This window comes from Gopherus flavomarginatus, chromosome 6 (assembly GCF_025201925.1).
Source record: "Gopherus flavomarginatus isolate rGopFla2 chromosome 6, rGopFla2.mat.asm, whole genome shotgun sequence".
NCBI lineage: Eukaryota > Metazoa > Chordata > Testudines > Testudinidae > Gopherus > Gopherus flavomarginatus.
In genome coordinates, this window is record NC_066622.1 from 97118583 (window position 1) to 97144527 (window position 25945).

A 25945-nucleotide genomic window follows, 5' to 3' on the forward strand; every position below is an offset into this window, starting at 1 on the left:
TATACCTCCAGCAGCTCGGATCTTCTAGAGACTTGTCTATAGCGGGGAAGAATTTTCTGTTAAGGACATAAAACCACAGCTACAGAGGTGCCCAGTGAGCTCTACATCCAGAAATAATGTCCAAAAATTAACAGATTTGTCTCTCCTTTTCAGAGCCTGTTCCTGATTCTCCAAGTTCCATGAAAGTATAAAATTACTGAAGAAGAACAACTTTCACTGAATTTGTTGTCAGCAATACGGAAGCAGCTTTGGCTATTGCTGAAGCAAAGGCTTTACAGGCAAGGCCACTTCTGAGTGGAAAAAATGACGGATACTTTCTCTAGCATTCAATGCTTCCCCTGGCACCTCAAATTCATTGCTGCGCTCATCTTCCTTAGAAAGTTTCTCAAGAAAAAAAAACAAGAAAGAAAGAAAAAAGATCACCACAACTGTTGAAACTCTTGCTGGTTTTTCTTTACTGCACAAGGGAGCTTACAATTTAATTACCAAATACATTGCTAAACTCATTGCTGGTGTGCAGTTCCCCACACCATGCTTATTTACAACACTGGCACCTAGAGCAGGCATAAGATGACGACTTATTAAACTGGAGGGAGAGGCTGAACAAAAAAAGAAGCCTTACAAACTGAACTGGAGTGAGAAAACCACTCTCCACATTCCATATGCCCTGCCCCAGTGAAATTTGTGAAGAGGAAAACAAGTTCCTCTTCAATGGGTTTAGATTTTTGCTACCTATTTTCTTAGAGATGTATGTGTGTATATATATATTATTTTGTTGCCTGCACTGTTTGAGATCATTGCATAGAAACTGTATGGTGTGTTTATAACTTGTGTCCCTTTATGAAAAGATGTATGACGGGAAGATTTGTAAGAAAAATGATATCAGCTGCCAGCTACAATATCTAAAGACTAAGAAGTCAGTCAGAAATATAAGTCTGGCGTAAGTCATGGAGTTTGGCTCTGGATTCAAATCGAGATCCAGACTTCTCAAAAATCCATGAGAGTGTGGGGAATCACTGCTCTGATTCAGTCCTATTGTAGAGATGGACCTGAGCTGTGCAATTTGGACCTAGATTCAAATTCCAACTTGCCTGAAGTCCAAATGGGTTGGAATCTGGTTTTCCAGTCTGAGCCCATCTCTGTTAGAAATGTGGCAAACATCTCACAGAGAGTCTGAGTCTGAGTCAGAGAGACACCAGGCACACCAGTGTTTTAATTTATTAGCATAGTTTAATCTGTGTTATGTTCCTCTGTTTTCATAGCCATGTTAGAGAATCCACGCCCCCTGTTTGGGAACAACTTTTGAAATGCTTTATCCACATGCAATCATGGGAGAAAACAGTATCTTCTGCCATCACTCAGATACGTTCATCTGGGACTATCTGAGTGACCACAGCAAATATCCATAAGCAGAGCACCTCAGAAAGTCTGCAAGCATTTAGTATCTCAGAATTGTCTCCTATGGGATTGCCAGGAGAACTAACACACCCTGCTCAGTAATACACTCCAGTTAGAGGTGTGCCCATTAGAACCAACTTGAATTAAAGTAATGTGTGTTCAGCAAAGGTCTCATGGAGCGGGTCAGATGACTATTGGCAGGTCATAAAATGATTTTAAAATCTGCAGTCATGATGCAAAATCTCATGGATTTTCAGATTTGTTACTCTGAGTTCCTTTACATGGTTGAAAAAGGTACAATGTGGAAAGGCTAAGGAGATTTGAGAGAGAGAGAGAGAACACTATGAAAAAAAAAACAGTTTTTGTTCAAGGGTCACCTGCCCTGTTTGGTGTAGATGTACAATAGGAATACATGAGTCTCAATGAAACCATAACATATATAACCTTTCTGTAAATGACCCAGCTTTGTGAGAGTTTCAAGCAAGGTACAGACTGGTCATGGAAAGAATATACATTGCCAAGCATGAATGAAGCCCTGACGGCTGCATAGATAAGGGGCAGTCAGCGCTACCCGGGAACCAATCCTCTCCCATCATCTCGCTCATATTCCCTCAGATGGGATGAGCATGTCAGTTATTCTACCACACTTTAATTATGCCAGTTTGGAACTAAGCAACCGAAGAGTCACCATCAGTAGATTGAGGCAGCCCCTCAGCATGAACAAATCCTAGGTGAAGGGAGAGGGGTGGGCAGAAGGGAATGGAAAAACGTCTTATCCTACTGTGGGAATCACACAAACAATATTTTTTAATGTAGCCAAGAAGAGCTTTTGATGCTTTCATTCTGAGGCTAGTTTTTCAGCTGGTTCAGAACCCATCCATCTGTATTTAAGAGTCACTCCAGCTGGCAGCTTGGGTCTCAGCCTGCGAGCGGAATATTTCATTTTTGTACTTAAAAAAAATCATAGGCATTGATGAAAAATAATCAAGATTTTGATGCTTTAAAAAACAACCTCTCCTCCTCCAGCTGTAACATTTTTTTTTAAATGAACCCTTTCCAGGTGATGGATCTGTGATATGCACTACAGGCCCATGGCAAAGGCTGATGGGAGGTGAGAAGGGGCCCATCTGGTTCTTTGTAAAGTTTAGAAACTTCTTTAAACCATGGAGAAAAGACATGCAGCTTGGAACTGAGCTTCCCCCTATACCTCTAATACTATGAGGAAAGTTGAAAAGTAGAGTGGGAACCATCTGTTTAAAAGCATATTTTACATTTTGTTGCCAAGAGCAGCTTTCCTCAGTGTCCTCCAGTCCAGAGGAATGCCAGGGAGACTCCATCTCCCACCTAGACCCTATCTTCCCTGGCACCTAGAACCTATCCTTTCTGCCACCTAGCACAGAGAAGCAGGTAATAGGAGGGAAACTTCTTAGGAGTGTCTGTTTCCTGACACCCTCAGATGCCATCTATAGGCTGGGGTGAAGATGACCAGAGGGAAAACAGAGTTTCAGTATGATCATAATACATAACTTACACAAACCACCACCAAAATACAGAATACAAATAGTATTCCTGAAATGATTCGAAAATCAGCAACATGACTCCTACAGTATCTGATGTCATGCCCAAATGACTCCCATGTTAGAGTCGCACAGCCATGGCTTACCAGCAGACATTAAAAATAAAAAAATAAAAATCCAAAAAGTCATGTAGAGAAGAGAATATGCTCCTGGGTAGATTTCCAGCCTACTGACAAGTCTGGAAAAGTTTAGGCCTGAAAGCTACTTGTTGTGATGATTGTGTCATTATTGTGACTCATTGGTTGTCATGGTGTGTGGGCTGGCTCCAGGCCATTAGGAATCCAGCTATTGTGCCAGTTGTGTTTTCTCTCACCTTATGTTAGAAAAGCATCATGAGATGACCCTGACTACAACCCGGGTATAGCTGACTACCCTATCTATGCAGCCATCACAGCCCAGCAGTAATCAGAACAACCTGGGATGAGCAAAACGTCTCTTCAACACTCCAAACAGATAACAGGATAATATCTTGCGGCAGAAAATACTACTTAAGGGTTTGATTAATTTCAGAAAAAAATCTCAGATCATTTAAATAGACTGTAACTATAAAGCCTGTTACTAGGACATCATGGTACACCACAGCAAAAAGATGCTCCTGAACCACATTGTCTCTCTGTGCCTATCTGAGAAGCTGCAGCCTTTCAGAACGTCCGCAGTCCTTCTCTTTGTTAACAGGGTGCTACTTGATGGTACATGGCTAGGGGCAAAATCTGCTAATTCCTTTAGCGGTACTGTACCCCATGTAAAGATGTCCATTGAGGAAACCTGAAAATCTGTGTGAAAGCTGAAATCTTCTACTGATTAGCAAAATTCTCTGCATGATCATCACCAGTCTTGTGGATCCCACAGCATGGGGACATCAGCATGACAAGTGTATACGTATCTGATCTGGAGATCTATTTGCTTAATGGGTCCATTCCTGTGTCAGCTGTTAACTGCTTCCCTGCTGAGCAGTGCACTGGATAATTCTGAGAAACAAGACCTTGCATGGCTAGAGATTTAAAAAGGAAGCAAATGAGAAGCCATGGGAGTATGGACGCCTTGCACAAACCAGCTGCCACTCGTCCCAAAAGTTACAAAATAACCTCCTGGGTTGCAGAAGGTACCCAGCTGTGTGCTCCCACCCACTGACTTGCTCCCACTCAAATTTCAGTTCAAAAGATTTCACTAGCTATCTAAATTCCCAACTCGCCTCCTCGCCATCAAAAATAAAAATCAGGTAAAAACTCTCTGGGGGCATAAGTCCCTTTGGTTCATATGGCCACACAAGCTAGCCCTGTTTCTGTGATGTGACTTCATGCTCCATTTAATAAAGAGCTCAGGATGGGATTGAGAGGGCCAATTCCCACCTTCCCTGCGGTTCTGCTACTTATTCCAGAACAAGAGACTAGAAGAGCAGAGCATGTGGGACGCATGCAAAGGCATGATAATGTCTCTGCCTTCAAAAGGAAGACATGAGCCTGACGGGAAGAATGCATGACTAAAGAACTGTGTGTCAGATCTGGAATAGTGGCTCTCGATACTGCTTTTTAATTTTAATGTTATTCTTTATTTAAAAAAAAAAACTCAACCACCTTCTCTTCATGGCCAGCATAAAATGCTCACATTGTCTGTCTCCTGAGCCCACTGACAGCAGGGTGGCATGTTCTGAGATTGAAGGGGAATGAAGGGAGTAAAACTAAGAGGACGGTATAGGGGATAATCAACTGCTTCGGGCTATTTGTACATTCTGATTGCTGTGAAATGTTCTCCAGATGTGTATGCATTTGTTTATAAAAATACTGATTGATGATACAATAAAGTTTTATTGGAAATATTGTTCTCTTATGTAACAGAAAGGGATTCACAAACAATAGCTCAAAATCTAGCCAGCTGCAGGGAAGGAGGGGCCAATGACATCAAATATCAGGGGCTACGAAGAGGACGGCGAGGTTAATAACAGCGCTGTGATGATGCTATGTGAGCTGGGCAAGCAGAAGGAAGAATGGAGTGGGAACCAGGAAGAGACAAGCTCCAAGTTGCCAGGGTACAGTGGCCTGCATGGCAAAACCAAAGTTCTTTTGCTGGAATAGTTTTTCTTTATCATCTTATTCCAGAAATGACAAGTCTTTAGCCAAAACTGTACAAGATTGTCCCCCCTGTTCTGTATGGGGTTCTGTCACACACTTGTAGCCTGATGGAAAACTGTGTTGGGGTGCTACAAACCATGTTACAACTAGGACAGCAGACTAAGTGGAATAATCTCCTCTTAATGGAACCGCCCCTTTCCACACCGCACCACACCTGACATCTATCTTAACTTAAAAATCCACTGCCCTGATTCTGCACCAATCATGCTAAGTGTGTAAGGAGGAGGGCGGAAGAGAAGTGCTGCCATGCTTCCTTTATTCTGTTTCCTCTTTTGTCTTTGAACATGTTTTTGCATTGTGGTTTTCCTGTTTTCAGCCTGCTATGTCTTCTTTGTAGCCCTGACTGGTCTCCAGCCATTTTCCTTTCTGTAATCACTCAGACAAGGAGTGGAGACTTCAGAAAGATGGCACCGACAGTATCCCCTTCTCTCTGTTGCACAGGGACATGGCCTCAGGACTGACCTTATGGGTGGGCAACCGCCCAGGGTGCTGTGGTCAGGGGGATGCCATCCAAATGCCACAAGCCGGCAGGCCTGGGCTGCCAGAGGCGGGGTGAGTGCAGGTGAGCCCAGGGCTGGAGCCCCTGGCCAGCTGGGAAGGGGGCAAGTGATGCTACCTGGAACTGCCAGCCTGTCAGGGAGTCACAGGCAGCATGGTTCATACCTGCAGAGCAAGTGGGCCAGCCCCTGGATCCCCCCTTCCCATGGGCATGGGTGGTGGCTGCATACCCACTCTCCTCCTGCTAGGTGGTCAGGGGGCGTATGATCGGGGGAGCCCCAAGGCTCAAAAACTCCTCCCTGTGGAGCCTGACCAGGTTCTGGAGCCAGGGGCTGGTCCTTGTGCCCTGCACCCCATGTTGCTGTTCTCAAACTCAAAGAAAGGGCACCAAAATACAAGTTTGTCCAGAGCGCCCTTCCCCCCTAAGGCTGGCTCTACAATATCTCAGTGCTCCACTAAGGAAGACTTCAGCACAATGGCAACAGCAATGTGCTCTTCCTGTGACTGGCAAGGACACAGCCCATTTTAGCAGTAAGGGAGACTAATGAAAGTGGCAACAGCTATGAGCCCTTCCCACGACTGTTGCTAGGGCACAGGGACCCTGTACTTCTAGCAAAGGGCATTGCATTAAGATGGCACCAGCACTGTGCCCCTCCATCTGAGTGGCAATGGAGCATAGATACTAACACCTTACTTTTCCAATGTGGGAAATGACATCAAAGAAAGAGCTTCCCTGTTGTCCCGCATGTCTCCCTAACCCTCCCATGGCAGGGCTTGGTATTACCCCTACTCCCTTCTATGGCATGGTATCGGTTTCCCTTTCCCCTCTGCAATTCCCTCTTTCCCAGCTCCACTTTCTCCTGCTGTGGGTCCCTGCTCCCCCCAGTCTCTGTTTTCCTCTGCCCCAACTCCAGGTCCCTGATTCCATGTCCACCAACCCACCCACTCCCCATCCCCTGGTTCCTGCTCCCTCATCACCACCACTGCCCTACACCTCCACCATCACCTTCGTTCCCCATCCACCTACTTCCCCCTCTCTGAGTCCCTGCTTTCTCCTCTGCCCTCAGCTCCACTTCCCCCATACCAGGTTCCTGCTTCCACCAGCCCCAACTATCCCCTAACTCTCTCTAGTCCCCTCTGGATTCCTGCATCCTTTGCCCCAACCCCTTTGGCCTTGTTGATTCCTCCTAATCCCCATTCCGCCTGCTTCCCCCTCCAGATTCCTACTTCCCTCCCCACTCCACTCTGAGTAAGAAAGACACCACAGAAAATTAGCATCTACTGCACTTCTGAAGATATACAAGTGCAAAAAACAAACTTTCTGTAAAGAACTCTGCCAACAGTGGCTGAGCTGCACACGCAGATGGAGCGAATCAGGAGATACGGCATAAAGAAATGCACACGTACACTTTAACCATTGCTTGCACACATTCTACTTTCAGCCCATTAGCAGCATAAGCAATGAGCTGGGAAATCTGTGCAAACAAACACAGGCTGCTTCTCCACACAAATAAAAGGAGCAAGCAGATTTTCGAGAACATGAACGCAGACATTAAGTTATTAATACTAGCGCTAAAGCACTAGATGTGATTTGATATCAAAGGTTGCTTTCAGGGCAATTTTACAAAACTAAGTTGTTACTAGGCAATTTTAGGAAGTGGAAGCATGGAATAGGATAGAAGTTTGACTCACTGAGATCTGCACTCTGTGATTGTAAGGAAAATCCACCCAGAGAGGGGCAGCAGGGAGCTGCTTACACAGACCACCATCCCCATGGGAACAAACAATGTACTTGCAAATAGAAAGGGGGCAAATGAGAAATAAAGAAGGGGAAAAATTGGTTACCTGCAACAGCTCTAGCTATCCACTATGTCTTGCAGCGATGTTTACTATCCCAGTCCTAGGCCTCTACAGGTATGTCTACATTGCATTGTAAACCTGGGCTCAGACTCAGTTTTAGTCCAACCCCCCGACCATCTACACATAAATCATCTAACTCGGAGCCACAAGATACTTTACTTTGTTGCCTGAACATGTTTACTGTGTTCCAAGCCAAGATTCTAAACCAGATTTACTGGAGACTTACTGCAAGTTGGCTTCTGAAATTGAAGCTACCGAAATGAAAAGTGAAAGTAGTACAGCTCCACTCACTATTTTATCTCTGACTTGACTAGGAAAGGGTGTAGGGCAGGGGTGGGCAAACTTTTTGGCCCGAGGGCCACATCGGGGTTGTGAAACTGTATAGAGGGCCAGGTAGGGAAGGCTGTGCCTCCCTAAACAGCCTGCCCCCACCCGCATCCGTCCCCTCCCAATTCCTGCCCCCAGACTGCCCCCCTCAGAATCCCTGCCCCATCCAACCCCACCCCCCCATTCCTTGTCCTCTGACTGGCTCCTCCCAGGACCCCCTACCCCTAACCGCCCCAGGGAATCCACCCCCCGTTCCCTGTCCCCTGACTGCCCCAACCCCGATCCACACCTCTGCCCCCTGACAGGCCCCCCGGGACTCCCATGCCTATCCAACCACCCCCTACTCCTTGTCCCCTGACTGTCCTGACCCCTATCTATACCCCACCCCAACCACTCCCCAGGACCCCACCTCCTACCCAACCCCCCCACTCCCTGTCCCCTGACTGCCCCGACCCCTATCCACACCCCCACCCCCTGACAGACTCCCCCGCAGGACACCCACACCTATCCAAACCCCCCCACTCCCTGTCCCCTGACTGTCCCAACACCTATCCACACCCCCACCCCCTGACAGACTCCCCCCCAGGACACCCACACCTATCCAACCCCTCCGTTCCCTGTCCCTCTGCCCCTTATCCAACCCCCCTGCTCCCTACCCTCTTACCATGCTGCTCAGAGCAGCAGGAGCTTGCAGCCCCACTGCCTGGCAGGAGCGGCCGGCCAGAGCGCTGGCGGTGTGGCAAGCTGAGGCTGCAGGGGATGGGGGACAGCAAGGGACGGGCTGGGGGCTAGCCTCCTTGGCTGGGAGCTCAAGGGCTGGGCAGGAAGTCCTGTGGGCTGGATGTGGCCCGTGGGCCGTAGTTTCCCCACCTCTGGTATAGGGGTTGGGCAGAGAATGAAAACTCAAGCAGGCAGATCCTCAGCCTCACAAGAACTTTTTATTTCTATTTTTTAATGCTTTCAGAGAGGTTAAATTAAGGTCACTGCTGTCCCATGCCCTAGGGTCACTGGTCAAAATCATCATCCAATGCTAAACAAAGAGAGGGATGGCTGCTGCCACTATTCTCCTGGGGTGTGTCCTGGGAAGCCCTTACCGTGTGAAATAATTTGTTGTCTCACTTGTCCTTAGCACATCCCCATAGCAACACTGTTTCTGCCAGAACTGTTTTGTTACCTCCATGCACAGCATTCCTCATTATAAATGCTTGCACCAGTGCATTCTGGGACTCCTGAAGCATCTATCCCACAGGGCTCAACATAGTCACTGTGCTTTGGCATCCAGTGCTTTTGGCATCCTGTCCCCTTTGTGAAGAAAGTGCATATTCAGCTGAACTTAAGCTAACAACCTTCTTCCAGACATTGCAACTACTCGATACAACCCTCATTAGTGACTCAGATATTCTGATAATGGGTTTGATAGACAGACAGACTTGTCAAATGCCTGGGATCGACAGCTGGTGTAAATGCAAGTCACCGTGCAAGTGTTGTTGCAAACTCACAATGTTCACGCTTGTTGCAACATTTCCTCCAAAAGTAGAACAGGCTTCTGCACCTCCAAGAGTTTCACAAATACCTGCCAAAGATGATGTGAGAGAGCAGGAGATGGGGCCACAGAAAGAAAGAAGCAAGTCGGTTTTTCTCTGTGGGTTTGAAGGTGTGATCCTGAAGAATACTTGTTTACTAAAAACGTCTAAGTGAAGGACTTCAGTATAAACATCTAAAAACCAGAGTGGTCAGCCAGAGGAAGAGACACCATGTGACAGAGCCCACTCTTAAGGATCAGGTCCAGGGAAGGAAGGAAAGTGAAAATATTTATAGCAAAATAATATTTTTATTTCCCATTGACAAATATTGGTTTATCAATGTGTCTTACTATGTCCGTTTGATATTGTGGTCTAACAACCTGGGCTCATCTAACATTTCTTCCACAAGGGGGAAGTATCAGATACACACGCGCATACAAATATACAACTTGGCATGCACCACTCAAAAGCTCAGGAGCTGCAAATGGTAAAAGTGGATTTGGGATTTCAGATTTGTCACTGGTAGTATATTTTCTTGATTCCCACAACCTGGCGGCCTCTCTTTTGCTATAAACAAATGGAATTAGTTTTTCTTACAAGCCACCAGTGAGTCCTCTTATGTATGTGCTGGAAATGGACAGGTATGAGAATGACACGCAAACATTCTGCAACAATCTGGACACCGGAATGTAAAAATATGACTTGGCATGTAGAATAACCACAGCTGGTGTGTGTTAATCCTTTAGAGAGTGCCTCCTGGGTAGGAGTTATGGTAGCTTGGGTAACCTAAAGTATATTCATTTGCATCAGGATGATTATTATTCTGCGTGCATTTTAACCACTGTACAAGCACCTGGAGGTAGGGAAATACCCTGTATGTCTAAACTGAAATAAATAAAATAACACAGTTCTTAACTCTCTTCTGCTGTTGATTCTCACGTTGCTGTAAAAATGGGCCAGCAGCTGCAAACTGCTGTTGTTCCATTCTCACGGCGTATGGTGGCCTCCAGACTTGGAAACTTGCTTCCTACTACCAGGCAGAAATGAGACTGATGAACAAAATGGCATCAGGATAGTTCTGCTAATAGACCATGGCTGTCAGCTGCTGGGTTACTGATTCTGAGTTATGTGTTGCAGTCTGTGAGGCAGACAAACTATATGTTTTTTAAGACAGTCCAATGCCCACTCCTGTCCCTAGTGGTTCTGCACAGTGGAGACAAGCAAGACAAACAGCTCTGGGTAGATGGAGCCCTGCATGTCTGACAGGGCACAAAGAGTGCTTTTGGAGCAGGATGACCCCTGTAGTGGCCGGCACACTGGGGACTTCGCTTATATTTTTAGTACTCACAAGGAGGAGGTAAACAATTCAAGGCTTATTCTGGAACCATGCCAGAACAGATTTATAAAAGGTAAAAAGCAGCGACACCAGGGCATGCTGGGAGACTGAATGATGACGCTGCAGCTGTGTGCTGACAGTACTCAGTAGATTTGGTTTTGAAAGCTCCACATGAGGAGTAACGTACATGAAGACCTTGGACACGCACAGAGAACTGCTGCTCTGCCTGAGATGAGCTGAGCTGAAACTCCCCATTGCAAATATAGTGCAGAAAGCATGTACCTTTGTCAAGAGGTTCATCACTGTGCTTCTCCAGAAAGGACACCCAGAGGGCTTTTGGGGTCGCTGAGTCAGATGGCTCACTTGGCAGATCCTGAGCTTGAATACTAATGTCAACTCACTCCCCCCCCCCACACACACTCCACCCCTTCTCTAATAGTCACACATACATACAGGAAGCGAAAGGCTGTTGTGACTCAGGACTGCGTAGGAGGGAGACCTCATTTTCCTCCAGGCTTGAGTTCTAATATGCATATCACTACTAGTGAGGTGAATCTTTACTGGATGCTTTAATTCCCTGTATATTGACTGTGTAAATCACGGAAATGAAAATAACCACCATGAACTGGGTGCGCTGTGGGCTATTAGGGGTAGTTAGCTATTAGAGATGGAGGAACTATTTACACTTAAACTTGTATTTACCCACACGGATCAATATTCACAAAATAAGCTCCTGTTTTCAGCCCTGGATACAGATATGCACCCTCTTACCCATACAGTATCTCAGGAGTAATTTTGTGAACAAACAGCACTTCTCAATCAGTTCCAAGTGCATTTCCATACACAATCGTAAGAGCCCCTCCACCGGCACTTACTGAAAGGGATGGGTTGCCCTCATCTTCCACGGTGACAACCAGCCCGTAGAACCTCTGCTGCTCACGGTCTGGAGGGGACGGGCGGGTGGCGATTTCCCCAGTGACTCGATCCATGCGGAAGATGAGATCTTCATTCCCCTGGGTGATGTAGTAGGAAAGGACGCTGTTGAGCCCAACGTCCCTGTCGGTTGCTCGCACCTGAGCCACAGCGGTGCCTCCACCAACATTCTGGAGATCCATGGGTGGAAAGAGAACGGAAAGAAAGAAAAGTCAGCTTCTGGCATGGACTCATCTGAACAAAAAGGTTCACAGTGAAACAGTTCTCAGCAGTACCCTACAACACAGTGAATGGGGGAAGGCTCCTCCAGCATTTTCATTATAAATCTCCAGGTACCTAAGCTGTACAACTCTATGCTAGGTGAAAACTTGACAGAGAGTCGGCTTGAGGGAAATTGGACAATGTTCTCAATATTTTTACATGGCACCTACCAGGCCTGGAGATCAAAGCTCTCTGGGGAAGATAGAGCATGAATAGGTGAAGTACAGTTCTCCCTACACCACTCTGCCTATGTGCTTCACCCTAAACTTGCAAGGATTATCTCTAGGGCTGAAATATTAGTTCAGTTACCAGATCAATCCAGGAATGCTGTGGAGGCATGCCAGGTAAGGTGATAATTACTTTACTGCCGCTCGTGATTGTGGTTTTTCCAGTGTAGACACCATTATCTTAGGAAGAGAGACCACGACTACCAGCTCATTTCACACAGGCCTGAAGAGCTGTCAGATGGAAACCACGTTTTGCCACTATCTGTTCAGCTGAGCGTTAAACCACTGAGCTGGCAGGGAAAGGCTTAGTACGTTGTTACAAATCCTCACCTTTGTACGACTCTAACTAAAAAATAACTTTTAAAATGAAATTTCACATGGTGTCATTTCATAACTTGAGCCATTGCAAAACAAACCAGCCTGTAAGGACAGTGCCCAGGGGCCTGCCCACGCGCATCCCACTAATACACAGAATGGCTTCAGTTGGCTGGAATAGTGCTGAATGCATTTTGCTCTGGCCCATGCCTGCCCTGAAGCTAGGTGCAGCTGAACAGATGTTGAGCCTGTTGTCAGCAGGGGGTAACTCTTCTAGGGTAGCTCAAGCCAAACAAAAGGCAAAGCCAAGCAGCTGATTTCCCAGGGCCAGTGGCACAAATGATTTCAGATACAAATTCAATAGAGAAGAGTGTTCGGATAAACTATTACGTTTAATTCAAAGCTATAAATCATATACACCATGCAGAAATAACAAGGTGTCACAGGCTACACACACATTATTTGTATGTTATTTTTCATAATCACATTAGGATACCCCAGTTCAGGAAACAAGTTTCCTTTTTCCTGCTTGGTGGTGTTTTATTGCTTAAATTACCAAACTTTCAGAGACTGTTTCCCAATAGCAATTCATATTCTGGGGAGGCGGCAATTCTCTTTAATTACATGTGATTTTCTGGAAGTTTCATCAGCCCATTAGGTCATCCAGTTTTTCCTGGCAGTTGTATGATGCCACTTAATGAGCAGAACAATGGGTTCAAAACATCTTCCAAAGAATTTCGTTCCAAATGAAGTTGTCCACGTCTCTTGTTCAGAGGAATCAGGAATTGGTGTGCTATTTTCTGGAGGAAATTGTTTGAAAATATGGTCCCTCTTGGCAGATCAGCACGGATTTCAGCATACACCGGGACAAGAGTCTGAGAGTCCGATTCCAGGCTAGGGCCAAGCTCAGAATGACACCTGAGAGAGGTGAAGAGGGCTGTGGGCCACCTTTTGCCTCCTGGCTCCTATAGGTGGCATGGGACTGGACAAGCCCCTGTGGTAAGTTAGAGCCACCCCAGAGACTGCTCTATAATTTATGCTGCCCCAACGGCTCCCTGTGGAGCTGTCCATTAGCCAAGAACAAGAAGAGTGCATTGTGCTTGGGCCATGCCTCCTCTGATACGTACCTATGGTGAGGACTGCAAGAGAGATAGCAGAGCCATACAGCTGGCCCTATACTACTGAGGAGTCCTACTGATACTAACAATATTCCACAGTGAGACGATCCACTGGCTTTACAGCCCCTAGGCTGAATTCCCAGGAAATCACCATACAGCAGGTCCTGTGTGCAGGCATGTTTCATTTGGCAGGAAAACGGAGACTCTGTTATGTAAGGCAGCAGAACTGCTTACCTCATTAACACTAACATTGTATCCAAAGGGATTCCCAATGATTGGTGGGTTATCGTTGACATCCAGGATATTAACTCTGAGTGTGTGCTCTTTTCTCCGAGGTGGGACTCCGCTGTCAGATGCCTGGATCTGCAGTGAAGCATAATGGTTACATCTGGGCAGAAGCTGTTTTTTGGTCAAATCTCGTTGAAAAAAAAGACACCTATAGTGCCACAAAACCAAAAGATATTCCATAAATAGGCACTGCCCAATAGGTCAGATCCAAAATTTAAGTTTTCCATTAAAAGAAAAAGTTTTAACAAAATCTAAGAGCAATAAAAACAGCGTAACCAATTAAAAAGAAACTGAATTTTTAAAATTATATGATTTTAAGAACTTTTCTTCCATTGCACCAAACCTTTGCAGCTGTCTCTGTGTAGCATTAAAAAAAAAAAAGCACTGAAACACCATTTCCCCCCCTTTGATTCCCCTTTTACATGATGGTGCTCCTTAAAATACTTGGAGGACCACCTTGTAAGGCTATCAAATGTGTCTATATATTTTTGTTTGTAATGTACAGCCCTCTCTAGCTAGCTCCGGGCAGAGGAACCATGGCTATCACCTGGGGAAAGGATGAGAGAACAAACACGTGACAGATGTCATTTCTTAATGCACTGGAAGGCACTCAGATATTGTGATGATACGTGCATTATAAGAACCCATACAAACTAGAATAGAATGTTAAAATTGCTGCTGTGGTACAATTTTGCACCTCTACCTGGAGCACCAGCTGCTAAAATGCTGAGCTGTAAATAACTACATAATATTACAAACCAGCCAATTTTGTGACAATCAAAATATATGCTGTATCACCATCTATTTAGCAATGCACAGCATTGTGTGATTATGCTTACATACATACCCACACACACAGATGTGCAATACTTTGCATGAAATAAGCAGCACATATAGGGAAGCTATAGTATTTTTTGGCATGGAAAATTTTCCAATGATTAGTACAACCAGCCACAAAAGTACCTGCAGCATCACATGAATGACAGTCAGAAACTACAGTTTCAGGTAGTCAAACTTCATCCACTAAAGGCAACATTTGGACCATCTTGATGGGTAATGAGTTTCTGTATCTTGACTATTTGCCTTGCCCACTGAACGGTGGATATTGCAGAAAATGCAGCTAAGATGGTGGAAAACTCCAGGTTACCTTTAAGGTATAGTGATCCAGCAGCTCTCTATCCAATGGCCTTCCCACAAACACCTCTCCATAGGTATTGTTGGTGGTGCGTATCTCAAAGACGGAACCTATATTTCCTGATGTCAGAGAAAAGGCCACCTGCAAGAAGGAAATAAATAATGGGTAAGTGTGGGGAAGTGAGGGGCAGTGAGGTTAGGGAAGGGCGAAGAAAAAGGAGAGAGAAACAGTCATTACAAAGTGACAAATTCTTATGAAACCTGGCTCCTGCTTGCCCTTGTGCTGAAAATCCAACACAACAGTCTCTCTCAGAGTATTTCGTACATTGCTGCTGGTTTCAGGTGGAACCAGAAAGAATTCAGAAAATTAGCTCATAGAAACATTAACCAAATGTCTAGTGCCAATCCAGGTTCCAGTTCAGATGTTGTGAGTGTTCTCAATTTGAGAAAGTTTTTATTCTATGTGAATTGATTTGCTCATCTCTGCTCTGTTTGACCAGATGTTCCAGGTTTCTGCATAACTGAGGCTGTCACTGAGGCACACAGACACAGGACCAAATTGATATTATTAGATAATGATCATAATAAATACTATATTTATTAGCAGTTTCACCCAGTGTGTGCTACATGCTTTCCAAACACTAAAGAAAGATGGTCACTCCTTGGAAGACCTCAGTCGCAGGAAAGGAACTCTCTGACTTCAGTAGGCTTAGAATGTGGTAAATGTGAAGTAACATCTGAATTCAGCAGAGTTACTCTGGAAATACACTGCTAAGGATTAGGCCAGGGGTACGCAACCTCTGGCATGGGTGCCGAAGGCGGCATGCAAGCTGATTTTCAGCGGCACTCATACTGCCCGGGTCGTGGCCACTAGTCTGGGCAGCTCTGCATTTTAATTTAATTTTAAATGAAGCTTCTTAAACATTTTAAAAACCTTATTTAATTTATATACAACAATAGTTTAGTTATATATTATAGACTTATAGAAAGAGACCTTCTAAAAATGTTAAATGTATTACTGGTGCCTGAAACCTTAAATTAGAGTGAATAAATGAAGACTTGGCACAGCACTTCTGAAAGGTTGCCGACTCCTCGATTAGGCTGATTAATTTTGAGTAAGAAACTCACTGTAATCTCACAGCATCTAATTAACTCTTCCAGCAGATTAAGGAAGTAACAAAGTGGCCAGGGTTTCCTGTTTTAATCTGGACAGAAATCCCCTGCTGTCCATTTTGAGGGTAAAAAAATATATTCCACCCCCTCCCCTGATTTTCAGGCCCACTGTTGCACACGGCAGCTGTCACAGCATCTTGGCTCTGAAGGCAACGCTTAATATGTCCTTCCTCTGACACCCTTCACAGCCACCAAAGCAGCCCTTACTGTTAGTGTTTTTGGCACTATCCATCCCACACTAAAGAGCAGCCCCATTGCCAAAGATTATGGTGTTCGCATTCATAAGGATCAGAGTTCAGTACCCTGATCTTAGAGACCCAGAGCAGGGAGTAGCTGGAAAGGAGCTTGCTGAGGAGGTTCTAGAGAAATCTGGCTTGAGAAACACTAAGGGGGCCTTGTAGGATTGCCATAAAAAGGTTTTGCTCTTTGGGAATATGTGCAAGGTGTGCAGGAAGCAGACCTGCTGAGGTATAAATTAGGAACTCCATCTGCCTCCTTTCTTCATGAAGCTTGTTCCACTGTTGGGCCTGAGTCATTGTCAAAGCATGTATCTGAATTCAGGAGTTCCTATCTGTCAGTCATGTGCTCAGAGCAATAGCTCACAGCTTGAATGGAAATTTTCCCTCATAAATTGGAATAAGCAAAATCTGCCTCCTCCATCCTACTCGCTCACCCATCTTCCTTTCTGTAGGTCCCAGTATAGTTTGTAGCTGCATAAGCATTGGTACCTGCCCGTTGCTTCCTGCATCTGGGTCTCTGGCCAAGACTACAGCAATTCGTCTCCCAATGGCACTGTCCTCTGCTACGCTCACTGCAGAATCAGAGGTGATGTCAAACTGTGGGCTGTTGTCATTCTCATCCAGAACGGTGATTGTTACCTGTTGAACGTGAGTGCAGAGATTAACAAGAGGCTTTATCAGGAGCATGGCTCTTGATAATTTTCCTGAAGGCAAGCGTGCTAGATGGGATAGCCTTTCGGGTGAAACTGAGATATGTGTAGAGTATCTTAAAGATCATAAATTGGCATTCCAGTGTTGCCTTCCAATCCCATTGGATTAAATCTCACCAGGTGTGCTGACAATGTCAGAAGAAACACACAGGCCCTGCTGAGTGGCTGAGGATTCCTTTTTCACAATCTTTGGCATGCAGTTAGCGTTAAGTGCATTTGAGAGCTCCTGGAAGGGAGGGACAGATGCACTGACAGCAGGCCCTAAATCCTGCCTCACTTGGTGCTGCTGATGGATCTCAAGCTTGACTCAGTGAGTGGGCTGGTGCAGTTCAGAGACTCACCCGAGAAGGGATTAACAACTGTGATTGATAACATTACTGTTGTTTAATAACATAATATACAGAGATATACCTATCTCACAGAACTGGAAGGGACCTCGAAAGGTCATCAAGTCCAGTCCCCTGCCTTCACTAGCAGGACCAAGTCCTGTCCCTCACAGTTTTTTTTTGGTGTGTGTGTGTGTGTGTGCACCCCAGATCCCTAAATGGCCCCTTCAAGGATTGAACTCTCAACCCTGGGTTTAACAAGCCAATACTCAAACCACTGAGCTATTCCTCCCATTACGGATAAGGATGGGACCCATGATGCTCATTTTACTTTTTGAGTCCAAAGTTTCAAGTGTTGAAAAGCTCCTGTACTAACTCCTCCAAACTTATTGAAGATGTCTAATTCAAACAGGAATTAACTGAGGGAAGTCCTATGGCCTGTGCTATACTGGAGGTCAAATTAGATGATTATGCTGGTCCCTTCTGGCCTTATAACCTATAATGCATGAATCTTCTGCATATGCATGTAAGGTAGACAAGGGAGGGGTGAAGGCTGGCATGATAGGGGGAAGACCGTGTAGCACTTGAGGGGGTCCCCTCCACTGAGCGCTCTCAGTTTTAACTGGCTAATTAGAAATTGTATAGACCCATCCCAGCAAGGGATGCTCTGCTAGTGCAGGCCCAGGCCTTTGCTGTTAAACTCAAAAGAATTCATAGGCCTTGTCTACACACAAGCTTGCCCTGGTTTATTTTTATTTCATTTACACTGGGAAGGATTTGATATAGACTAAATCGACATAGGCCATTTATAAGCAGGTCTGAGTGTTCACACAGAAGTTTGCATCCATTTAACTAGACTGCTGCAACCTGGGCAAGTTTTGGGTGTGAACAAGCCCAGAGTTTCCTTCCTGGGATGATGGATACATTTCTTCCCAGTTAGAGAGGATGATACTCTGGTCCACACAAGATGGATCCACAACTCTATGGACAGATGGGTTCCATGCCTAAGCTGCAATCTGTGTACCATTCAGCTATGTCAGGTAAACAGCAATGCAGAGAGACAGAAGGGATGGATACAGAGAAACTTAATACACAAAGCTCCATAAATAAGATCAGTTGTGATTCAGCATTCATATTTATAAATGCAGCACTAAGACGCAACAGTAGTAGTAACATCAGCACATTGGCAGGAAAGAGAAGTGTTAGATACAGATGTTGCTCAGCAACTCAAATAGGAGACAAGTATCTACCTCTTCTGTGACTAGTCAGAGGAAACACTGTCATCATGTTCAAAATTAAAAACTTATACGCTACACATAATGGGAGAGAAAGAGAGGAAGAACATTTTTGTTCTTGAGGCTCTATTTATGGGTGCTAACAGTCCCCAGGTGCAGAGCTAGTCAATGTGATCACGTCCTGGAGGAAACCTGTGGGTTTTTTTGAGTTTGGGTGACTGTTATTGTTATAGCTAAAAAGGCAGGAGAGCGGAAAACCCTGTCGGCTCAAGAAGAAAATCTGCAGCTGCTGAAGCAAGCTCCCACTAGATAAGGGAGGGTATGTTTCTTGGAAGCTGGCTTACCTTCTTTCCAGACCCTTTAGTAAACTTAGCCCACCTTCCTTGTACACCTACTTGGATGGCCACAGAGGGGCCAGATGCTCAGCTGGTAGAAATCAGTAGTTCCTGGATTTCAATTCAGCTCTGCTGATTTATGCCAGCTGAGAATCTGGCCCCAGATGTGCTTTTTAAAATACTCCATGAAGACTGTGTTGCTCAGTACTCATGAGTTAGGAGACAGCAAAGTTGAGGCTGCAAGGGTGGCGGGGGGGAAAGAGTAAAGAGGGTTTGAAGAGCCTCTCCCACCCTGTGCACAGAGGCCAGGATTGATCATAGTCCTTGAATTCACAAAGCACAAGGACTGGGGAACCCTAGTATCAGCAGCAGCGCTAGAAACCTCACAGGAGTGGAGACGAAAGGCCAAGGCTCTAACTCCCCTTCACCTCAGCCTTGGCGGGTGGAGCTGAGCAGGGGCATTCGGGAGTACATGCTGAACCTGTTAAAGGATACGGTAGATGCTATTACTCTGGGTGGTGCCCAGTTCTCCTGCAGCTGCCCCCTATTCAGGACCAACACAAGTTTTGTACAGCTACCTATGCAGTGACTATCAGAGAGGAAGGCAGACAGGAGGAAGGAAGGGAGGCATTAAACTAGGAACAAACACTCTTACCTTCTGTTGGAGGGAAGCAGAATGGGAAAGAAAAAGAAAAAAATACAGTTAACAGATCTTTCCCATCCCTTTTAAAAACATGGCATGAGCTAAGTGCTTTAGAAAGGTGAGGGAAGGGGAGGTTGGTGGAACCAGAACAGTGCAGGCAGGTGCTGTGCAAACTTCCCCTCCATAGCTTTGCCAGTGCACTTTAATCCATGCCCAGAGCACCCAATTGCTTTTCCAGCTTGGAGCCTCTCCTGAGCAGGGACTGCCAGGCAGATTGCGCTGTGCAAGGTTCTTTTTGTTGAGCAGCTTTGTGATGTGGAGGCAGGACCCCCAAGGGGAAAGGCAAACACTTCTAACAAAATTCAGATTATTTTATCAGTGTGAACTCCCCCCCACTCAAACACTTTCTGCAAGCCAATCAACATTCTAGGGGCAATTCGCTTCACCCCACCCCTGGCTACTTGCTCCAAAACCTCAATCTTCGGACTACAGAATTAATCCAGAAATTACCACGAGAGAGTCTAGAGAGAAAAGAAGCTGACACCCTGACTGCTGGAGGCCAGTATCAATTGCCTGAGCAGACATCATTTTTAAAGCCAACAAATGTACTAAAATTCAAGCTATTGGAGTCCTTGAAAACACAGCATATGATCCTCAAATGATATTCAATGTCTGATTTAAAACAAAAAAAAGAAAATTAGGAGTTAAAATCTCTAGGTCAGATCCTCATAAATCAGCATAACTCCATTACCTTTACACCAAGGACCTGACCTGTAGATCCAATCCTTAGCTGACCTTTTGTGCAAGGCGTTGTAGGATATATGACCTACAAGTTGCCTGCAGATCATAAATCTTTGCAGCCCCAAGGACAGTGGGGGTATTCAGGAAGGAGTGTTAACTACACAGTTACACTATCAAATATTTTAGACCTCAAATTTTACCTACCTGAAAACTGTTTTAATCCGGTGAGTAATCTCCTCCAAACTCTAAATAGTTCCTTTTTTGAAAAGCCCAGCACTCTGTTATGTAGAAATTAAAACACCACACCCCATGTTTATGTACATGACCCTATACTACGGGGCTCTTGCACTCACTAATTTTCTGGAGGGCTTGGCAAGAGTCCAGTGCTTAGTTTAAGAGTGGGATCAAGACCATATGCCTAGAAACCAACCAAGAGACCTCATGGAGGTTATTCAAGGAAACTTCAGGTTAACAATCACCTCATCATGCAATCCATGAGTTAGCAGTTCAGGAGATAGCACTGCAGAGAGCTGCCAGGGAGAGAGAGAGAGGAAGGCATGTGCAAAGAGAAAAGGGATAAAAAAAGGGGGAAACTCTTGGAAGCGTGGTGAGCACCGTGATGGCATGGTGGAGACCCCAATTATGGCGGTGTGGTGGGCATGATGCTGCCATGGCAGAACCCCAAGTCTTAGCACTGTTAGAAGAGGGGCACAACCACAAAATGATTCATGTTTAGCAGAAAATGAACATCTGAAAGTACCTGGGTTGATGCAGACCAGGCACATTGCAGTGGGGATTCACCTGGCCCTTAGGGAAGGAGAGAGGTGAGATTGTGACTTGCAAAACTATTAGAACACTAGCTCCCTTAGGGAGCTGTAGTTGCAAGCCTCTGAGGAGGCCACTGTAGACTGTTCTCCCAGAAGGGCAGCTGCACCCTGGGGAGCTGGATAAAGATTAAGCGGGTCAGAAGTAAGAAACAAAAAGCAACCCTTCAAAAGGAGAGGTGAGTGATGGTTGTCTGGGGTACTCCTTCCCAAACAAGAGAAATAAAAGAATGTTCTCATCATGCGTCAGCTCTTGTTTGGCTTGTACCAAGTCTAGGATAAAGGACTACTGAGAAAACAGCTAAAATCCACTCACCACAGTAGAGTCAACCTTTGGTCCCCCATCATCTGCCACTACTGTTAAAGTGTAGAAATCTCCCTTCTCTCGATCCACCTGGCCTTTGACTGTGATGACACCCTACAGGGGACAAACAACCAAGATTGTGAATACCCATGTTGTGCTTACTGCTCAAGCACCTAAAGCCTCGGCCGGATTGGCCATTGTTAGCTACGTACAGTGATTCCATTGATCTTGAACAGGGACAGTGCCTGAGCATTGGTGTTGGGATCAAACTTGTAGGTGATCTGGTTCAGGTTGTCAATGGAGCGTGCCAGGACGCGCAGCACCTCTGAGCCTGTGGGGATGTTTTCTGTGATCACTGCCTCATAGGTGAGGTTTGAGAACTGCACAGCCTCATCCAGTTCATTCAACAGGCTGACGTAGACATTGCAGAAACCTTGGTTGTTGGGGGGTGCCTGGTCTGTGGCAGAGACATTAATCAGGTAACTGGTTTTTGTCTCATAGTCCAGGTAGTCAATGGTGGTGATGAGGCCAGTGCTCTCATCAATTTCAAACTTCCCCTCGGAGCCAGACAGGATTTTATAATTCACCAGACCTCCATTCCCTGGGAGAGGAATAAATGATCAGAGTTAGACTGGACTTCACAGAGAAGCAGACAAGACCACAGGACCCCTAACTTTGCCCAGCAGGTCGACTTGCTGAAAGCCTGAGGGGTGCCCCTAATCTATTTAAAATGGAAGAGGTTACAGATATTCTTATATCTAATATTGAGGTGAAGCCCGAGTCCCAGAATGTAATGTTCCATCTTAATTTGAGTTAGCTGAAGCACTTTAAGCCAAGACAGGTTAACCCCACACACAGCACAGCTAGTTTTATCATTTCTTTTACTATTTTAGTGATTTTTCCTCTAAGCTGCCCAAAGGTACTAATGAGATGGTATGACAGACCTCCTCCCTGCCCTGAGAAGGCTTGGGACAAAGCAATGATCAAATGTCCATTTATCAATGGACTGGCCTCTGCTGTCTGGAGTAAAAGAACCTCAAATCAGAGGAACTGGACAGGTCAGCTGCAGGCTTGAGCCTCCCTAAGCGCTCTCTGTTATTTCAGGCACTAATCTGCATCCTTTGCACTCCCATACCAAGAGTGGGCAAGGAGAGGCCAGAATTCACTCACACAACCAGAGACAGATGGTGTGATCCCACAAGAGGCTGGGGAGCAGTGGTGGCAGATTTTTGCAGCTCACCACAACCTCCTTACCTGTGTCTCGATCTGTTGCCCGGACAACTGTGACAGAAGTTCCAATCCCTGCAGTCTCTCGCAGCCCTAGACGGTTATACTGCCGTTGGGTAAACACAGGCACCTCATCGTTTACATCTTCCACATACACTATCACCTGGGGGAATCCCCAAAACAAACTATTAGTGTACTGCACACTGTCTGGAATTTGTCCTGAAGAAAACAATGAGAAAGAGGCTTCCCTGGCAGGAGGAGCTGCTCTCTTGCATTTCAAAGACTGGGAGCCTCTCCACAGACCAGTACTATTAGAACATAGATACTCCTCGCTTCAGTGGACACCACTGGGAGAAGTTACAAATACAAATCATGACATTCCCCCGTGAGTCCATCTCACGTAATTCCAATAAAAAGAAAAAATATACAGCTGGGAAGCTGATAACAGTAATAAAGTGATTGCCCAATTTTGTGGGTTTTTTTGCCAACTTGTCACCACATTTGTGAATTTTGTGAGTTTGCTTTATTTGCTGGGGAGATGGCACCACTAGTTCAAATCCTTAGCGTTTAGGCCAAAATATCCTTTTTCCACGAATGGTGTGCTGCAGACTGGCTATCTGCCAGCTTGTTCCTGGCCTCCTCTTCCACAGCTGAAAGGTGGTGTTTGTATATAGGCGTCAATCCTATAATTGCATCCACATAGGCAGATTCCTGCATCCATACAGAACTCTGCTGAAGTCAGTGGGTCTGCATGCTACAGAGGTTCACCTACATGGATCCGACTGCAGGATTGGGGCCTGGATCATGAAGTTCTTTGAGATTCTTCAAGAAGAAGAATGGAGTTGTACCTATAACAAATATTACTACTACTGACATTTATTTAAATATGTCACTGGCCACACACCTGTATTTTGAGACACATCACAAGTACAGCTGCCTTACAAAGCCACAATGTGAAAATAGCAAAAGGAAGCTAAGTAAGCAAGACTGTATATTCAAAAAGGAGGAGGGAAATTTCCATACCTGGACAAATATTGGGCAAATGTAACCCTACAGTTAACCAGTTTTTCAATATCATGTTGTTTGTACATGTATATTGTGTTCTGAAGTGATTATGTAGCTTCTTTTTTCTAATTTGTAACTAAATAAATTCAGCATAACCCATTTCTAATCCCTTGAAAAAAATTTCCTTTGCTGATGATTCTCTTGCCAATTTTCAGCCTAATTACATTATGAAATAGCACAGAAAAATATCCTCCACCCAAAAGCAGTACCCACAGAATTTCCATCAGTCAGTTCTACAGCACTTTGCTGATATTTCCATCTCTGCTGACTCTGCACTGCAATGCGTGGAAATTACCAACACTTGATGAAACCGCTCTAATATTTTGCACTAAAAAAAGTCTCTCAAAGTTTTGTCTGGTTTTACCATTACTCTCTTGTTACTCCAGGTCCAGTCATGAGTGCTTCATCACTTCTGCTGATCCCTCTCATTCACCCAGTGCCAACCTTACTCTGATGTAGCTCCTCATTGCTTCTGCTGCACCCCTCTACCTCAACCTCAGTGATGTCCTTACCCTAACAGAGCTCCTCATTGATCCTTGTTCACTGTTGTACGCTTCCACCTCCAGAACATGGGAGGAATTGTGCTCTCTGTCCAGGTGTCGTAAGCCCCTCATGACCAGCCCACTGCTGGGATTGATCCGAAAGTGGTTGTAATTGTTTCCTATCAGTAAACAAACAAAACACAACAAAGTACATATCAATCAGTTTTCCAAGTGGAACAAACATCATGGGATCCCCACACACAGCAAAGAAGAATTGAGGAAAAGTGACTCGGAGGTGATACTTGTGTTGTTAAGTATTGGAATGGGCATACATCCCCTTAGCGTTTGTTCATTGCCCTTCATTACCAAGCCTTATCCATACTAAGCACAACTCAGAACTACTTTTAAAGCTGGATTAACTAAGAGTTTAATTCCCATCCACACTACAGAGAAACCATACTAACTAAACCGTTCTCAACAAAACTGTGCTCAGGAGACTTCCTTTCCCTTTTGCAGGGCCCAATCAAGGCTCTAAAATGTGGTTGTGAAAAATTAAAAAAAAATAATGTTGTGTGGATGCACATCACATTAATTCCCTAAAGAGGTAGTAATGTGGAGTAGGCCGTAATGGGTCACTGTAAATGAAGGTTAATTACACTGGAATAGTGCTTTTTGAGACCTAACTACCACTAATTCATATATCTGGAAGTTTTACATCAACATGCAATTACTTATCCTTACTCCTTTGGATTTATATTTAAAACATATGTTGTTAGAATTTAAGTGCATTAACCACATTATTATGCTGTCACCCATCTCAGTGATATAGGTAACAATGTCTATCTGATAGCTATTGAAGGTATCAAAAACCAAAAAATTATGCAACCAGAGTTACCATAGCAGAACCCAAAATTGTCAGGGACTTATCTCTTCTGACCATAAGTATTACAATGAATGGGGGAGAGAATGATGAAATTTAATACATAGGGAAAGGGATGTTTCTGTTAGCTGTAGGGCCCGCCAAAGAAGGCCACAAGGTGATGAAATAGTTACATCATGCAAGTTTGCCAGTGTGCTTATCCGGCCAAAAGATGATAGCAAAACTGCAGTTAACCAAATTATATAGACACACAATTCCCTGTTGCAAAGAGGCACCTAGACTTACCCTTGACAATCCTGTACCACACTCTCCCATTAACACCTTCATCCGCATCTGTGGCTTTCACCTTTGAAAAGAAAAAAAGCCAGTAAAGGCCAGTGATTTTCAGATTGCACCAAAAGCTATCTCCTTCTCCTGCTCTTATGCAAGGCCAAAAGCAACAGTCCGCAGATACACAGGACTGTCTTGTTTCTCCAAATCCTCTGGGTCACAGGGGCACATCTTTAAATATCCCTATTTCCCAATGGGTTCAGAATCAGAGGTGCCTTTCCTATCTGGAAATCTCAGCTCAACTACGGTTTACGTGCATGGATAGAGCTTTCTGTTGCTCTGTACTGTGAGTGAGGAAGTGTTGCTCCTTGGTCTTCTCTGCCAATGGCAGAAAGTAAATATATGAAAGTCAATAAGGACAAATGCAAAGTACTCCACTTAGGAAGGAACAATCAGTTGCACACATACAAAATGGGAAATGACTGCCTAGGAAGGAGTACTGCGGAAAGGGATCTGGGGGTCCTAGTGGACCACAAGCTAAATGAGTCAACAGGGTAACACTGTTGC

The 25945-nt window shown here is 45.0% G+C and overlaps 2 protein-coding genes across 2 annotated transcripts in view; one reads left to right on the forward strand and one right to left on the reverse strand.

Moving 5' to 3' along the window:
* Window positions 1–4789, forward strand: part of VSIR (V-set immunoregulatory receptor) — a 42729-nt gene extending 37940 nt beyond the window's left edge. Inside the window, exon 7 of the mRNA XM_050959666.1 lies at window positions 154–4789. Within this exon, the coding sequence (XP_050815623.1) occupies window positions 154–191 (38 nt within the window). The 3' untranslated portion in view covers window positions 192–4789. The remainder of the gene's footprint in view (window positions 1–153) is intronic.
* The window catches only part of CDH23 (cadherin related 23), a 561993-nt gene that overhangs the window by 100684 nt on the left and 435364 nt on the right, over window positions 1–25945 (reverse strand). The window contains exons 28-36 of the mRNA XM_050959265.1: window positions 25394–25454; window positions 24259–24407; window positions 22709–22844; window positions 21667–22055; window positions 21467–21568; window positions 16826–16975; window positions 14938–15066; window positions 13737–13865; window positions 11524–11751 (exon numbers count right to left, since the gene is read on the reverse strand). Of these exons, the coding sequence (XP_050815222.1) occupies window positions 11524–11751; window positions 13737–13865; window positions 14938–15066; window positions 16826–16975; window positions 21467–21568; window positions 21667–22055; window positions 22709–22844; window positions 24259–24407; window positions 25394–25454 (1473 nt within the window). The remainder of the gene's footprint in view (window positions 1–11523; window positions 11752–13736; window positions 13866–14937; window positions 15067–16825; window positions 16976–21466; window positions 21569–21666; window positions 22056–22708; window positions 22845–24258; window positions 24408–25393; window positions 25455–25945) is intronic.